Genomic DNA, 19,054 nt, shown 5'->3' on the forward strand with positions numbered 1-19,054 from the left:
ATAATAACACGTTAATTGATAAATTAAATTTATCGTGACCACACGTTAACTTAAATGTGTAATTCTTTCAGTAATATAGAGGTTTGAAATTTAATCTGTACCTGTAGAAATCTTATCAATGAGGTCGATACCAGATGTGAACTTGTGTCGCTGTATGTAATTATTTTATATTGGATGTATCCTGAGACATACCATAGAACATGTAGAAGCCAATAATAGTTTGAAAACATATTTGCCTTTTGCGATGAGTGTTCAATGTTTGACACGCAAGACGTACTGCACGGCTGAAATTAAAATTCTTCATAACTCATCATTATCAAGCTCTGGACCAATTATGATATTATTTCCTTCCATAAAAGTCAAGAAAAGTATGATGAAAGTTTAGTACACAATGGCTTTAAGACGAACGGAGTGGAATCATTATTATAATACTTTATGTCAAAATACATTATTTTTATTTGTTAAAACGAGGGAGATAATTAACTCTACCCTATGAAAAATACGACAAATATACTATAACCCTTCACGGAGACCCTTGATCAAGAGTCTGTTTTAACAATAAGATTTTTTTTTAATTTGAAATTTAATAGACAATAATGACAGAGCATTCAGTATGATAAATTAAGTAACATATTTCTGAGAGGTTTCGCCTCATTTGACAATGTTTTCTCGGGATAAAAATTTCCTTTATCACCATCTCAGTAATGTGTTATTTATTTACTTGTAAACTATTTATTCATAATCAATCAGTAGAATCCCTCTCACATGACCTACTTAGCAAGTGTTATAACCAGTAGAATCTCCCTCACATGATCGTCTTTGCCAGTGTTATACTAGTCATCAGTAGAAACACCATGACATGGTCTGTTGAGACAGTATTAAAATCAGAAGATTTCCCCCCTACATAATCTACTAAGTCAGTTTCATAATCAGTAAAAACACTCTCACATGACATACTTAGCAAGTGTTATAACCAGTAGAATCTCCCTCACATGATCGTCTTTGCCAGTGTTATACTAGTAATCAGTAGAAACACTATGACATGGTCTGTTGAGATAGTATTATAATTAGACCTTTTCAACATCTCTCGACACCGACTAATGACACCTACAGTTTACAGGTAAAATGAATGGGTCGTCTCAAAGACAAAAACCATTATGATTATCAGTACTTAACATATTCGATCGGTGGTTTTATACTGTTTTGACTATATAGTTTAAAGTCATAATTAAGAAACGAGTGACCGGTGAAAAATAATATTCTTCCAATTCTTGAACCAATGCATATAAACATCATAAACTTAGTCTTCTCTGCTCGAATTTATCATTTATTTCGTGTAAATTTCGTATAATTGTCAATTTTTTTTTTAATCGGTCAGTGTTGTTGTGAAAATATGGCAGGTAATTAAAGTTCGTATTTTGAAGCCGAAGTTTAACGATTGTCATCTGTTTGTCAACAATTGACGAAAAATAAACAAAACAGCATGGAAATTGAGCACGTGTTTAACATGTAAATTCAGATAATAGTTTATTTAAGGACATCCATGCGTATTGTGGTCACCGGATTTTTACGAGATGGGTCACACTGAGGTCACCTTGCATACAGAAAATATGTCGGGGGAATTGCTTGCTGGAATGAAGCTATTCAAATAAAGTAAACTTCTTCTAAATATGAATAAATTAAAGAATTTTCTTCAGAAAAAAGTATATGTACATAAGTTTTATAATGAACACTATCCATTGAGTTATAAAAATCATATGCATTATTTTTTTTTTTGATTTGAGGTTTCTTATGACTTTAAGGATATATATCAACCAAATAAATAAATAAATATATGTATGGTGGCCAGATGCGGCCATTAATTTTGCCGTTTCGCGTTAACGCGAAATTGGGAATTTGAGAAATCCAGAAATCGAGAAATTGAGAAATCGGGAAATAGATAAATCAAGAAATTCGGAAATCGCGACATAGAGAAAGTAAAAATGCAAAATCGAGTGTTGATGTGTTTTTACTTTCTTGATTTCTCGATTTCCAGATCTTATCTATTTTCCGATTTCCCTATTTCTAGATTTCGCTTTCCCGATTTCTGGATTGCTCAAATACCCAATTTCGCGTTAACGCGAAACGGCAAATTAATGACCGCACCTGGCCACCATACATACATTTATTTATTCATTTGGTTGATTTATATCCTTAAAGGAAAGTTTTATCGTTGTCAATGATTGGAAGCAATAAAATCAATAATGATCTCATTTATTTTTATTTTTGAGACGACCCTTCACATTTTACCTGTCGTAGTCGTTCTCAACTGTAGGTGACGAGAGATGTTGAAAAGGTCTATTAGTAGACCCCCCTTAAATGACCTGCTTAGCCAATGTTATTAGTTATCAAAGGTACCAGGAAATATATGTGTTGTTTTCAACTTTTGCAGCATTTGGTCGATATCTCTCCTGAATGGTTATAATTCTGTGAGGGTCTCATTAGCTAAATAGTCAGTACTTTGATATAATTATGATTTGATAAAGACAACAGTAGTATAACGATGTTCAAAACTAATAATCGATAGAAAAAAACAAATCCGAGTCACAAACCAAAACCGAGGCAAACGAATTAAATATAAGAGGAGAATGGCGACACAACATTAAAATGTAACACACACAGAAACGAACAAAGCATTAGAAAAAACGATTAGAATAACAAATATAACATTAAAACTTAATACATGAATTTGGGATAGAAAATCACAGTGACATGTCTTATAATAATTTGAATTCTCACTCAACTATACAAGAGGAAACAAACCATACAAACGAAACACAACGTTAAAATGTAATACACACAATAATCCTTTCTAAAAATGTTCGTTTATAAGGAAACTATAGATTCAAGTCCCTCAAGCTGACCGTAGATAAATTTTGCTATTTTTCGTGTGTTTTTTTTGTGTCATATAGTTCTTTAAATATTTATCCTTTTTGTTTACATCCTTGGCTATCATATATTCGACATTGAGCGTTCCTGATGGAGATAAATAAAAACAATGTTTCGGACCAATGAAATTGAACACGTAATGTTTTCATTTTTTTTTTATAAACGACAGAATCCCCGTTCCAATCAAATTGAAAAAGGTTATTGGGGAATATGTCAAAGAGACAACAACCCGACCATAGAGCAGATAACAGCCGAAGTTCATCAATTGGTCTTCAATGCAGCAAGAAACTCCCACACCCGGAGGTATCTTTCAGCTTGCCCCTAAACAAATATATATACGTGTTCATGTTTAGCTAATTTTAGCAGGATATGCTAACCCTTTTAGGGTACCTGATATCATCCACAGTTTTCAGTGGGGTTTGTGCTGCTTAGTATTTAGTTTTCTATGTTGTGTCTTGGGTACTTTTTTTTGTCGGTTTGTCATTATCTCTTTGGCATCTTTCACCCCTTCTTTATAAACAACATAATCAGTTGAACCTGCTTGTCACATGTTAATATTTGGCTTCAATTTTTAAAACAGAATAATAAAGTACTAACACCACACACAACTGTTTTATATAGTTTTTTTTCATTATAAAAGTGGTAAATTTTGAAAATGTTAGTGTAGTCGCCTATGGCAGAATAAAAAGAACCTTTTTACCCATATCGTTACCGTGTTCATGGTGTTAAGGATGAGCACATTAAAATAAATATAATTCTAAGAGAAGCACCTGTTTTTCTTCGAAACAGGAAAGATGATTCCAAAACAAACTCTGATTTCTCATTGCAAGTTTATGGAGATTATATTTCTAATACACCAAAAGGTAAATATTGAATATCTTACCCTATCGTCTTGATAACTCGTTATTTCGTGGGTGAGGTATCGGTATATATCTCTCAAATATAATCCAATCTTGTAGAAGTTAACTTTCAAAAAATCATTTCATTATGATTTTCTCGAGTACTTATTCCAATATATATCAGTCGCTTGTAATATAAAAAAACCAAAACATAACAAAAACAACGCAAGGTTTCTACTTGGTGATCTTGAACGTTGATATTATATTTGAATAGTTTATCAATTTTTCATTTATACCTGATTTAAATATTTACCTGGTTCCTGAATTGATAACAAAGAGTTGAATTCGTTATCGTTACACCTTACATTCTTTTAGCACGCAACCATAATATTATTACACACACACACACACACACACCAACACACACACACACACACCAACACACACACACACACACACACACACACACACACACACACACACACACACACACACACACACACACATACACTTCTATATATATATTTATTCATATATTCCTTATCAAATGCCCAACTGTAAAAGACCTACAAATTTGCGTAAGCAACATTTTAATGTTTGGTCTCCCCTCACTGGTAAAAGAACCCTAGCTTCCAGCTCAGACATCCATTAACGTTTAAAATGTATTATGGTGCCAAAAAGTATTACATTTGTTTCTTTTTCCGGTTCTGACAATTCGAGATATAACCTGGTAAAAATGCGCTAGAAATTGCCACTTGATGGAATACATTGCATTTTAATTTGGTATCGATGAAAAATAATCTTTGTGTACAATCGCAAGAAAAGAATCAGTAATTGATTATAATCCTCCAATAAGCAAATTTATAATTATATGATAATCGTAAACTGGTTGAATATCATATGAAAGAATCCTCCTTAATACAACCATAACATGTTTACCTTCCATCCTTTTAACGGTGTTTGCAATATTTATAATCAAAAAGGTGTATTTCATATTATTAAGCCTCATTAATTTAAAAAAAATACAAATCTTGCTTTTAAGGTTTGCTGACATCTGTAGATAATTTACTGAAATACCCGAGAGTCTGTATGTTTCTAACAAACAAATTGACGTCAATGTCGACATGTTAACACGAAATTGAAAATTCATTGCACTTCAGCGGTACCATCAACCTACTTCGGCGTAGCTCACAATAAGGTAGCATCACAATGCCACCATCGCACTTCAGCGTCGAACCAGTATGGAACGCCATCACTGCCTTATAATAAGAAAATACTATGACATGATGCAAATGTTGCTTACATGATGTGAATTCTTCTTTACATGATGTGAATTCGTCATTACATGATGTGAATTCTTCTTCTTCCAGTAGAACTGGTCGTATTACTTTTATTACGAGTGAGACTCTAAAGATTATTGAGAATATAGTAATAATAACAACCTCATAATAGTACAAGTAGAACAGGAAACAGAAAATATCGATAGAGGAAGCTATCAGTTACTTACAGAGAACGAAAGAACTAATGAGGACAAACTGAAAACATCTAAATTCTGGCCACTTGGTCAATACATACAAACAGCCCCTGGTTCAGAAAAAATCCCAGTACAAGCATAGCTATACAGATTTGAACAAGGGTAGCACTATACTTTTCGGAGGACAAACTGTACATTAAAAAGATCAAAGTATAAATAAAAAAATAAAATCGGATCATTTCTTTTACAAAAGAGAGTCCCATACAGCCGTCATTAAGATACAAAGTAGCGCAGAAGTAAATCCAGATGTAAACTGTAAAAATATACTTGTGGACTTTAAGCTTCTATTTGATGAAGTTAATAAAACTGCCGTTATATGTTTGCTACAAGAAGTATGGCTTTTAAGTTGTTAAATGCATATGTTAAATGAATCAAATTAAGATAATAATGGAACGAGTAATGCCATTGACTCGAAAGAACCAGTTCTACCAACAAATATGTCAAGAGGCCATTATAATCATGGAAACACAACTCGAGAGTAGTTGATAGTTACGTCCCGCAACTTCCAGATTGGAAAAACATTTACAATGCATTGTTTTCAGTGGACAAAAAACTGCTTGAAAGAACTTAAAATTTAACGCAAACCAATTCAGCAATAGTAAAAGATCAAAGTATATTGAGATAGTTATCAAAGGTACCAGGATTATAATTTAGTACGCCAGACGCGCGTTTCGTCTACATAAGACTCCTCAGTGACGCTCAAATCAAAAATATTTATAAACCCAAACAAGTACAAAAATGAAGAGCATTGGGAGAGCACAAATTTACGAAAGAGCATAAACTCTTATCTAAAGACCTAGGTTCAATCTTTATTCATCGAAATGGTTGCGACTCAACTTGCATTGATTTTTCGTGTAAAGCAATGCAGTTTAATGCAGGATCTTGCATTTTTGAATAGACCAGTAACCGATATTATTGCTTGCGGTTTAAGTCTTGCTGGCTTTATTTCTAACGAAGGGTGTTAATGTCAAATATAAAGCAAAATTCAAATGAGCTATTGAGTAAAAATTCTATATTTAAGGGAGGTGCTTCACCATCTGGAGTTAAATTTTTAGCTGTGACGCCTAATTACGGTATCTGGGTATTTATTTCCATTAATGATTTTGATGACATCCTTGACCTCTTGCTTCTTTACTGGATACTCATTGTCTACCTGTTTTATATAACATGCCAGGCCAAATTTGCTATTATTACTTTTTATATATAGCAAGATTTGTGAAATGCCCCCAAAACAATCCAAGATTCCCCCTATTTTTTTGTTCATTTACATTCAGCTCATCAATATGCATACTAATTACTCCTCCTTGACGTCGGATAGGTCTGAATAATACATTAAATGATTTGTGTTTTTACCTGTGGAATTTATTGTTTCAGTTTTCATTTCTAAGTGTTATTTTGCTAAGTCTTTTTTTTATTAAGATAACATGTTGTTACTTTTTTTCTGTAATCATAGATTATTTGGGTCATAAGGACATTTGTTCTGCTTCTGTTCACGATTTGCCTTCTTCTTGTCAGTTAAGGCTTTACGAATTTTAGTGTCATATCCATAGAAAACGTCTATTTTTTTAAGAAAGTATCCAAATTTTGAGACCGTTATCGATCCGTGTCCTCTACGATTTCGAACATACTCAGTCGACTTTTATTTTATTGTTCGTACTATTTAAATTGGTTTTATTTAGCATTATGTTACCTAATTTGACCCCATTCGGTTATGTTATTGAACAGATTCTACATAGATTATACGGTTATTGAGTTAAAAGGGTATGAAACTAATGAAAATCCTTAGTTTCATCTCTATAAAGGAATCGAATTAAATACATTAACAGTATCCAAACCCTTAATATGTCCATCTTATTATTGTGTCCGCACTCTTTGTTTCAACACTTTCCCAAAGGTACCCTGATTTCGCGGGCAACTCCTGGTTGAAATATATTGACCAGTATCTTTTCTGTCCCAGTTTTTGAGGTCGGACACATACTTGTGTAAGTTTTGTGTGCATAAAGTATTCATATTTAATCCTTGCTACGTTGGGGTACTTGTCTGATATGTTTCCATGTATATTTTCAAGCTTGGTGATCTTAACAATACTCCTGCAGAAATGTTTGCTTTACACGAAAAATCAATGTAAGTTGAGTCGCAACCATTTCGATGAATAAAGATTGAACCTCTTGACATATTTGTTGGTAGAACTGGTTCTTTCGAGTCAATGTACTATTGTTTGTCTATATGTCTTTTTCTTTCTTTAGCCATGTTCTGGTCAGTTAAATTTCGGCTTATGAGTTTGAATGTCCCTTTGGTATCTTATGCCTCTCTTTTTTAAAAACAGCAGAGGAAAATATCAAGAATGCAAGACGAGCTTTGTGCATATACATAGCTTAATGAGAGTGGTTCGCATGGAGAAAATAGACTAGACCCATCTTCATCTATATCAACTTTTAGAACCTATGTTATGTCCATCCAACTGAAAATTGTTTTAAATTTTAAATTTCATGACATTAAATTAGCTCATATATTTTTGCAGGTACATATGTATATACAAAACACTTTAAATATTCTTTTTAATGATGAGAGATGCCTACCTGTGCGAATTGTATATTTAAAACATTTAGATATATGTACTTTTGAACTGGTGGTGGAATACTCATTGATTTGGGTGCTCTTTTATTGGAAGAAGTTATGGAATACAAGTTACAAGATAGAGTGCCGCGAAGAAAAGACAGATCCATGTAATATATGTTTTTTTTGTTATATGTCTCTGACTTCAGACATCAATACTTATTTAAATGAACCTGTCGCGTACTTTATCAACTCAGAGTTTGTGTATACTGGTATATAATATCTAACTTTTTATAATGTGATTATTATTTACAATCATGGTGGTGGTGGATATCACTCCAGCTAGTTATGGAGGTGTGTCTTGACTGGTAGAAGTTATTTAACAGATTGCAGATGATAATGCTGGTTTCATTCCCTCGACTTATTTTATCCTCGTAGAATAAACAAAGGCAAAGTAAGTTTATCAGTAGACTACGATTTAACCACTGTAATGTATTTGTACACACTTAAATGATTGATATCGGAAACTTCAATGCTGATTATGTCATTGAAACCAATAAGCTAGTTACCACTTGTTCAGACTTATATTTGCCAATCAGAGACTGTAATAACAAGGATTTGTACAGGTCAGGAATAACCACCAATTGGTGGATTATACCTCAATTGACGTATAATCCACCAATTGACATATAATGGTATAGACCAATTGATGTATAATGCAAATTTTTTGTAATTAAACGCAAGTGTAAGATAGGAGCATGATTTTGCAACTGACAACCTATTTCATGACCCTTATTGAGTCCTCCGAAAGTTTCAGTTTTTTCAAAGCCTGCTGCATCTCTTGAGAATGCATGGGTACAACAATTCTTTTGTTGAAACATTTGTACTATTGACCATGATTGACTTTTGATAATGAAAGTCAAGTATTAACAAAGAGCTTCATTCACCTGTGGAGTTGTACTCATGATCACATGACTGCAGACAGTACTGATGTCCATTGACAAGTGATTACAGGTTTTGCCAATCAAGAATTGACCAGATAACAACAGAAGAAACTTCAAATACAATTATTGACTAAATGCAATATGTTATGTCACTAAACTAAACTAGAAATGTTTGACAAGTTTTCATACCATAATATGGTTTTAAGAAAACAATGCTCCATTTTGGTGGAATAATTTGTTTTGAAAAACAAAAAAATATACACCAATTGGTCTCTACCACTATATGTCAATTGGTGGATTATACGTCAATTGAGGTATAATCCACCAATTGGTGGTTATTCCTGACCTGTTGCATAGTTAGAACTATACAAATCCTTGGTAATAACAATCAATCAATCAATCATATATTTTATTGTCATATAAACTTTACAGTTTGTGACCAACATATATTAATACAGTAAACACAATAAACATATATACATACATATTAAACATACAAAATATCAACAGCATTAAAATTTATAACAACAAACAAGTTGTTAAGAGTCCCCTGCCCTCAGTTCTAATGACTTTTTCAAGAAGGATCCTAACTTATTTGTTTGTAATTTATTACAAACAAATAACAATAATAATACTATTTTATTCAATAAAATATCAAGCATATTTATAATTATGACAAAGTATATGCAATAAAGACTATACATAAAGACAATACTAACACTTATATGGTAAATTATATTGGCATTTTATGAGTGCAGTATCCTTAAGTATATGAAACAATTTGCTGATATTTTATCAGGGATAACTCATGAAAGCTCTAAAGCTTGGTCCCTGCATGTAAACCGCTTATAGTGTTAGCATACAAAAAATTAAAAGATAACACACAAATTAATATGACATAAAAATTCATATAAAAAGTAAATTATATAAAAATATGATTAATAATATGAAAAGGAGTCTGATGAAGCCACACTATCTAACTTTTGGTTGAGTGCTCTTTGACGCTAATTTTGAATTTCTTTATTTTCTTTATTTTTTTAACCTTAATTGGCAACATATTCCAATCTTGTACATGTATGCCATTAAAATAAAATGCGTCTTTTTTTTTTACCCTATACTGGAGGAACCAAGAAGTTATATTCACTATTTTGTGTGAAATGATGATGTAATTTAAAATGTCTCACCTTTGTAAAATTTGAATACATATAATTAGGACAATGGTGGTAATAAATATGATGTACATGTACATCCCGGTTTAATCTCAATTGTTTAACACGATTTTCAATATTAACATAAACAATACTATTCAATACATTATGGTCAACTTTTAATCTATATCCAGAGTTTTTTTTTATAAATCTAACACATTTGTTTTGTAATACTTGTGACTTATCTTTATATTTTTTGCTGACACCAGCATACCATGCAGAACAGGCATAGTCAAAATGACATATATTGAATTAAAGCTGTTGCTAAAGTCTTTCTTGATTGTTCTGATGAACATTTTGCCTGTCTGTATAGGAACTTTAATCTTGAATTTATCTTTTGAGTAATATTATTTAAAAATTTTAAAATAACATCATATGACATATTTTGTTCTCAAACATTTCTGTGATCACATTCTTATTTATTAGACCCTGGCTGATCCTGATCGTAAGGTCAATAATTAACAGGACTTGTCTCTCTTGTACTGAATATTCCTCATACAGTGCACAATTTCTCTTGGTAATTTTTTGTGAGTTCAAAGAAAATTAGTTTAGGCTGTCAGGCGCAGGATCGGGTATCAGGACTTTCTAGTCCCTGGCTTCGGTTACATTGAAATTTAACAATAATAAAAAGTTATTGTTATATTTGACTTATTGCTGTGGCTTCAAAGTAAAAAAAAATTTACAGCCTTTTTACTTCAAGAGGTCATAATTATTTGGACTAGGTTGGGTATGGAACTGATTAATTACGAATATATTGATTGATCGTTTGTTTTTTATGCCACTTTAAAGTGGCTACATGTACATACATTGAGCTATTTGGTGGCGGCAAGATTTTAGTTTTTATTGTTAGAAGAGTGCTTTGAAAAAACACTACTTTATAGATCTTTGAAAGAAAAACTGACAACCCAATATATAATAGTGTCAATTAAGATTGGAGTCAACTGCAACCACACAAGCAAGGTTCGAACTACCTTATTCAGTGTTTACTAGCTAGTGACTTCTAGCTTTTTTAATAGACAATCTGTACATTTTGTTACTTGAATCAGAAGTGTCTAGTGAGATTTTTAGTTGAAGAATAGACTCATCTGTGAATCCTAGTTGTTATACATGTTATAATTATGTAAAATTTTGTAAACTTTAACCTTCTATAGACTATATATAAAAGTTTTGTTGCTTAATTCATTGATATGTACATTGTACATGTTTAGTTGATAATAATAGAAGTATAAATAATTAAAAACCAATTGTTCAGAGAACAATTGAAGGTCTTTCCACTAGTATAGATTTATTTTGATATTGAAATATAAAATGTTAGTTCCAATAAGTTTTTGATGAATTAATATGAATTTAAAGCAAAGGTCAAATTTTCGAACGTCCTATTAACCTATGACCTTGACCTCAATTTCAAGGTCACAAACCAAGGACCTTAAATCAAAAGACCCTAGGTCTTTAATATGTTTGGTTAATGAGTAATATCACTTTACGCGTAATTCTTAATGTAAGATGGGTAAAAACTCCCATTTATTGTCTGCGTACCCGTTCAACCAAAATATACAAGTAAGGACATGTTGCAACTAGCAATTTATGAAAAATAATTTGTCGGTATGTCATAAGGTATTTGAAAATAGTGAAAATAAGCCAAAATCAAAATTTAGAATATGACCTTGACCTTTGACCTTGACCTCATTTTCATTTTTTTGGACCAAGGACCTCAAATCTGAAGATCCTAGGTCTCTATCACTTATGGTTTACTAGTTAGAAATGCATATCACTTGAATCAAATGAAAAAGGGGGAATAACTCTCATATGGAGTCTCCGTAAAGCTTCGGTCCAAATGAATATCCTAATCTTTAATATGTAACGAGCAATTTGGTAAAATAAATTTGTCGTAATCTTTTACGGTTGCGAAGGAGTAGTGGCCACAAGAAAAACAGTGTCTGGAAGATCACTCTTACAACGTAAAGTATTTTGTTACGTCTTGTCAATTTTTAAAGCGTATAAACTATACGATATCATATTCCAAATGTCTAAGCGACATCTTTTGAAACATCAATTATACTACGCAAGAAAAAAAATTAGGCGGAAGAAAAAAAATAAAAAAAATAATAATAATCAGAACAAATACAATAGATCTTTCCACCAGAAAGGTGGAAAGACCTAATAACTATGATAATTATATTTTTATTAATATTATTATTATTTTTATTATTATTATTATTACAATTAAAGCAATATAATATTTCCTACAGAAAGTAAACAGTCAGGGGACTTACATACTGAAACAAGTGATTTTTATATCACTTATTTGAGTAGCAAATTTGAAGTTTTGTCACAAATAGTGATTTTGTAGTTTTACCAAAATTTTAAACACATAGGTTTTAATAATATCTTTTCATCAATAAAATTGGAAAACATGTACTTTTTAGCTCATCACTTGGCGTCCGTCGTCGTTGTCGTCGTCTGTCGTCGTTAACATTTTTTAAAACATCTTCTCCTCTGAAACTACTGAATGGATTTGGATGAAACTTAGCATGATTGTTCCTTAGAGTATCCTGCACAAAGTGTGTGCTTCGATTTTTGATCCGTCAAAAAACATGGCCGCCGTTACTTAAAATAGAACATAGGGGTCAAATGCAGTTTTTGGCTTATATCTCAAAAACGAAAGCATTTAGAGCAAATCTGACAAGGGATAAAAATATTCATTAGCTCAAGATCTATCAGCCCTGAAATTTTCAGATGAATCAAACAAACCATTGTTGGGTTGCTGTCACTTAATTGGTAATTTTAAGGAAATTTTGCAGTTTTTGGTCATTATCTTGAATATTATTATAGATAAAGATAAACTGTAAACAGCAAAAATGATCAACAAAGTAAGATCTACAAATAAGATAATATGACCAAAATTGTCAATTGACCCCTAAAGGGGTTGTTGTCCTTTAATGACAATTTTTACTATTTGTTCATCATATTTGCTGACTTTAAAAAATCTTCTCCTCTGAAACTGCTGAATGGATTTGGATGAAACTTAGCATGATTGTTCCTTAGATTATCCTGCACAAAATGTGTGCTTCGATTTTTGATCTGTCAAAAAACATGGCCGCCCTTACTTAAAATAGAACATAGGGGTCAAATGCAGTTTTTGGCTTATATCTCAAAAACCAAAGCATTTAGAGCAAATCTGACAAGGGGTAAAAATGTTCATTAGGTCAAGATCTATAAGCCCTGAAATTTTCAGATGAATCAAAACAATCCATTGTTGGGTTGCTGCCACTTAATTGGTAATTTCAAGGAAAATTTGCAGTTTTTGGTCATTATCTTGAATATTATTATAGATACAGATAAACTGTAAACAGCAAAAATGATCAGCAAAGTAAGATCTACAAATAAGTTAATTTGACCAAAATTGTCAACTGACCCCTTAAGGGGTTATTGTCCTTAAATGACAATTTTTCACAATTTGTTCATCATATTTGCTAACTTTAAAAAATCTTCTGTTCTGAAACTACTGAATGGATTTGGATGAAACTTAGCATGATTGTTCCTTAGATTATCCTGCACAAAGTGTGTGCTTTGATTTTTGATTCATCAAAAAACATGGCCGCCGTTACTTAAAATAGAACATAAGGGTCAAATGCAGTTTTTGGCTTATATCTCAAAAACCAAAGCATTTAGAGCAAATCTGAGATGGGGTAAAAATGGTTCATTAGGTCAATATCTATCAGCCCTGAAATTTTCAGATGAATCAAAACAATCCATTGTTGGGTTGCTGCCACTTAATTGGTAATTTTAAGGAAATTTTGCAGTTTTTGGTCATTATCTTGAATATTATTATAGATACAGATAAACTGTTAATAGCAAAAATGTTAAGCAAAGTAAGATCTACAAATAAGTCAATTTGACCAAAATTGTCAATTGACCTCTTAAGGAGTTATTGCCCTTTAAAGACTTTTTTCACAATTTGTTCATCATGTTGACTTACTTTAAAAAATCTTCTCCTTTGAAACTGCTGTATCAATTTCAGCCAAACTTAGGCTAAATGAGTTTCAGAGTTTCAGAGTATCTAGTATAAATTTTATATTTCATTTCCCTGTATGTTAAGAAACATAGCTCCTATGGCTAAAATAGAACATAGGAGAAAATGATTTTTTTTTTGCTTTTGAAGAAAATAGGACGATTCAAAGAACATTTAAATAAATTGAAAAGCCAAAATAATCATTGATGAGAGATTAAATCAAAAAAATTCAGGTGAGCGATTCAGGCTCTTGAGAGCCTCTTGTTTGCTTTTTAGCTCACCTGGCCCAAATTAATCTAAACCAAACAAAAATATCATCAGTTTGCATCCGGTGTTGTCCGGCATCATTGTCCGTTCTATTAAACTTTTACAAAAATCGTCTCATCTGAAACTGCTGGGCCAAATTAAACCAAACTTGACCACAGTCATCATTGCGGTATCTTGTTGAAAAAATGTGTCCCTTTACCCAGCCAACCATCCAAGATGGCCACCATGGCTAAAAATAGAACAAAGGGGTAAAATGCAGTTTTTGGTTTATAACTCAAAAAACCAAAGCATTTAGAGCAAATCTGACAATGGGTAAAATTGTTTATCAGGTCATGATCTATCTGCCCTGAAATTTTCAGATGAATCCAACAACTGGTTGATGGGTTGCTGCCCGTGAATTGGTAATTTTTAAGGAAATTTTGTTGTTTTTGGTTATACATGTATTAATTATTATCTTGAATGTTATTGTAGATAAACTGTAAACAGCACATATGTTCAGCAAAGTAAGATCCACAAATAAGTCATCATGACCAAAAAGGTCAGTTGACCCCTAAAGGAGTTATTGTCCTTTATAATCAATTTTTAATATTAATTTTGTAAATTTTTGTAAATTTCAACAAAATATATTCCTCTGTAACTAATGGGCCAAGTTCATTATAAATTGAGATAATTGTTAGAAGCAAGAATGATCAGTGCAGTAAGATCTACAAACACATCACCATCACCAAAACACAATTTTGTCATGAATCTATCTGTGTCCTTTGTTTAATATGCACATAGACCAAGGTGAGCGACACATGCTCTTAAGAGCCTCTAGTTTTGATAGTTGTCATCTATTTGTTTGATGTGCTGAGCTTCTGTTTTTGCCATTTGATTAGGGATTTTTTTGTTGGTAAATTTCCTCAGCTCAGTATTTTTGTGATTTTACTTCTTTCAATCTAACCATAGCCAGTGCAATTTTAAAAATGAACCAACATTAAAATAAACATGATACATTTTACTAGAATCAAACGCCTGAATAAAAAATATAGATTAATGATTGAATTAAAGATCAACATCCTGTGTGCTGTCAGGGTATATAATACATTTTAGGCACTGGCTACGGTTACATGGAAATGTAACAATAATTAAAATATTATTGTTACATTGGAGACTAATTGCCGGAATGCAAAGTTGGGCGAGGAACCGATGAATTACGAATGTAACAATAATTACTGAGGCTACGGTTACATAACTTTATTGTTACATGAAAAACAGCAATGTACGCTAGATGTACATGATGTATTAAACTTAATCTTCTATAGTTTTATTGCTTAATTCTTTCATATACATGTACTGAACAATACTTGTAATACTGATAAATAATAAATATATAATTCAACAAATGGTGTATAACTAGAATAGTTTTACGTATTAATGGTTTAGATGTTCTTAAAGATACTACTCAAGATTAGAAGTGTCAAACGCGAAAAATATAGTTCAATGGTTTCACTTTTTTAAAGTATTTATATATAACTGCACACCTACTCTTATAACTGTCATTATGATTTGAACCGATTTTGTTTAGGGTGAAAAGATGCGTTTTAAACGAAACTGAAACAATATCAAGACATAAATTTCATACAGCTACATGTATACAACTTGACGCAAATTGATACATCAAAAGCAAAGTTTGCTAACTGTAACTTAAATACTAAGAACTTCTGTATGTACACGTATCCATGGACTGGAGGACTTAATTTTGTTCATCAAAAATGTGTCGGACTTCTGGATTTGTAGAAATTGTCATTGTAAATAAAAAAATACAGTAAATAAATTGTATGTTATAAATGTATGTATCGTAAATATAAAATAAATGTCTTCAACTTTTATCTTTTAGAACATATTACTAGTCCCATCGTATATTGGTGTTTTTCATGTAAAAATAATGCAATGTAACCGTAGCCTCAATAATTATTGTTACATTCGTAATTAAACAGGTCCTTACCCAACCATTCATTCCGGCATTTACTCTCCAATGTAACAATAATATTTTTATTATTGTTACATTTCCATGTAACCGTAGCCAGTGCCTACATTTTAACTCTCTAGGGTTATTTATATAGTTATTCTGAGAAAATATCATCTGTGGATTATTTTTGGAAGGAAGACGTTTTGGCCATGGAGAATGTTCGGCTGTTGTTGATTCGACCTTGGTAGTTTTGTTTATCATGTTTATGTAGTCATTGGACAAATTCCCACTAAAAATATCCTATCATTTCAAGCAAATATTTTTTTTTCCAAAAAATATTAGGTAATTTAATGAGGGATATTAATAAAAAAACACTTTCAGATATATAAATGTCTGTACATCATGAACATGCTGAAGTTAACTTATATTGTTTATTTGGCCGTAATTTTCGTGAGATTCATTTTCATTTTCCCTGATGGGTCAAACACAATTGCAAATGTTTTAGATCTTTATTTGGTTATATCATACCTCATGTACATAGGAAACTTTTCCAGAAATATTTTTGTTTGTCAATTGTTTGTATGGAGTAGAACTATCTTAATATGTAGTACTTAACATATTTATGAAAACAGTGTATATATATACAACATAGATGTTTTAAAGCTAATTTACCAGAGTGACCTTCTGCTGTTGTTTTTTTATTTGGTCGGGTTGTTGTCTCTTTGACACATTCCCCATTTCCATTCTCAATTTAAAAATGTTTTCAGTCTTAACTTTTTTTGTTTTGTTTCTTGCAGAGAAAATCTTATTATCTATCTGAATATCAGGATGAATTTAGTAGAGGATTTAGTCACACTCAATGGTACTCTACACAGCCACGTTAGCACAGATTCTAGTTTTAAACTGCATGAGTGGGATGCTTATGCTAGAGAATTAATTCATGGTAGTGACTTAACAAGACACTCTATAACACATACTCATGATACTGATGAAAGTTATGGTAGTGACTTAACGAAACACTCGATAACACATACTCATGATACTGGTGAAAGTTACGGTGGTGACTTTACGAGACACTCGATAACACATACTCATGAAACTGATGAAAGTCATGGTAGTGACTTAACGAAACACTCGATAACACATACTCATTATACTGGTGAAAGTTATGGTAGTGACTTAACGAAACACTCGATAACACATACTCATGATACTGGTGAAAGTTACGGTGGTGACTTTACGAGACACTCGATAACACATACTCATGAAACTGATGAAAGTCATGGTAGTGACTTAACGAAACACTCGATAACACATACTCATTATACTGGTGAAAGTTATGGTAGTGACTTAACGAGACACTCGATAACACATACTCATGAAACTGATGAAAGTCATGGTAGTGACTTAACGAGACAGTTGATACCACATACTGATGAAAAACCACACAAATGTGATGTGTGTGGAAAAGGATTTTCTAAAAGGTGCAACCTAAGGACGCACATGAGTGTACATACCGGAGAAAAACCTCACACGTGTGAATTGTGTGGTAAACAGTTTAGTCATTCTAGTAATTTTCTGAAGCACAGGAGAACACATATAGCCGATAAACCTCATTACTGTGATGTATGTGGTAAAGGGTTTAGTAGGCCTATTAATTTACAGTTCCACATTAGAACACATACAGCTAAATCTCTAGACTGTGATGTATGTGGTAAAGAGTTCAACCATTTAAGTAATTTACAGAGGCACATGAGAACACATACGGGCGAAAAACCTCATGTCTGTAATGAATGTGGTAAAAGGTTTAGTAGGTTGCATCTTTTAAAGATACATATAAGAACACATACAGGTGAAAAACCTTACGACTGTGGTGAATGTGGTAAGGGGTTTACCCAGATTGCTAGTTTAAAGAGACACATGATAATACATTCAGGTGATAAACCACATGACTGTGATGTATGTGGTAGAAAGTTTGTTCATCTCCGTAATTTACAGGTACACACTAGAATACATACAGGTGATCAATCTTTTAATTGTGAAATATGTGGTAAAATTGTAAGGCAAGGTAGTGAATTAAAAAAACACATGAGATCACACACAGGTTATAAAACTTATGACTGTGATGTATGTGGTAAAGTGTATAGCCATCCTGGTAGTTTACAAAGACATATGAGAATACACAGAGATGATAAACCACATATTTGTGATGTATGTGGTAAAGAATTTATTTATCCTGGTAGTTTACAAAGACACATGAGAGTTCATGCAGATGATAAACCATTTGACTGTGATGTATGTGGTAATGAGTTTAGTCAGCATTGTGACAGTAAGGGACACAATAGAATACATACTGAAGGTAAAGATCAAAATGATATGTTTGTGGTTGAGATTCAGAGTCACAGTCATGACAGTGAGTGATAAATGTACATAGACACAGGAGAACACATACTGGTCAAATCTATGGAAATCAGACAAATGCAACATATAATGTTGTACAAAATAGTATTTAGGAAGAACACTTTTTTAAGACTTGTAGAGAACTTTTGACAAACATAATAAATATATGATGTAAGTGTTTAAAGTTGTCTTCAGAAGAAATGTCTTAAAGACTCAAATGAGAACACATACTGGTAAAAATTATTATTATTATAATCAGATCAGTCTGATGTATTAGAAGACCTTTGTCTTGCCTGTGGCAATCATGGCGATAGCAGCAACAGCGAGTAAACTTCTTATATGAAGCTTTATTATATTTCAGAAGGAAGTAGATCTGGATGCTTCAAATCGTGTATGCAGACTATCTGAAAACAGT

General features: G+C 32.1%; 1 protein-coding gene across 1 annotated transcript; it reads left to right on the plus strand.

Moving 5' to 3' along the window:
• The first annotated feature begins 8,240 nt into the window (after nt 1–8,240).
• LOC134723008 (zinc finger protein OZF-like) lies at nt 8,241–18,703 on the plus strand. The gene is made up of 2 exons (XM_063586638.1): nt 8,241–8,311; nt 17,037–18,703. The coding sequence occupies exon 2, from the start codon at nt 17,068–17,070 to the stop codon at nt 18,658–18,660; it is 1,593 nt and encodes a 530-aa protein (XP_063442708.1). The 5' UTR covers nt 8,241–8,311; nt 17,037–17,067; the 3' UTR covers nt 18,661–18,703.
• The last annotated feature ends 351 nt before the right edge of the window (nt 18,704–19,054 follow it).

This window comes from Mytilus trossulus, chromosome 6 (assembly GCF_036588685.1).
Source record: "Mytilus trossulus isolate FHL-02 chromosome 6, PNRI_Mtr1.1.1.hap1, whole genome shotgun sequence".
Lineage (NCBI taxonomy): Eukaryota > Metazoa > Mollusca > Bivalvia > Mytilida > Mytilidae > Mytilus > Mytilus trossulus.

Bases quoted from the DNA above. Each gene is read 5' to 3' on its own strand.
- LOC134723008 (XM_063586638.1), top strand. From the start codon at position 17,068: ATGAATTTAGTAGAGGATTTAGTCACACTCAATGGTACTCTACACAGC.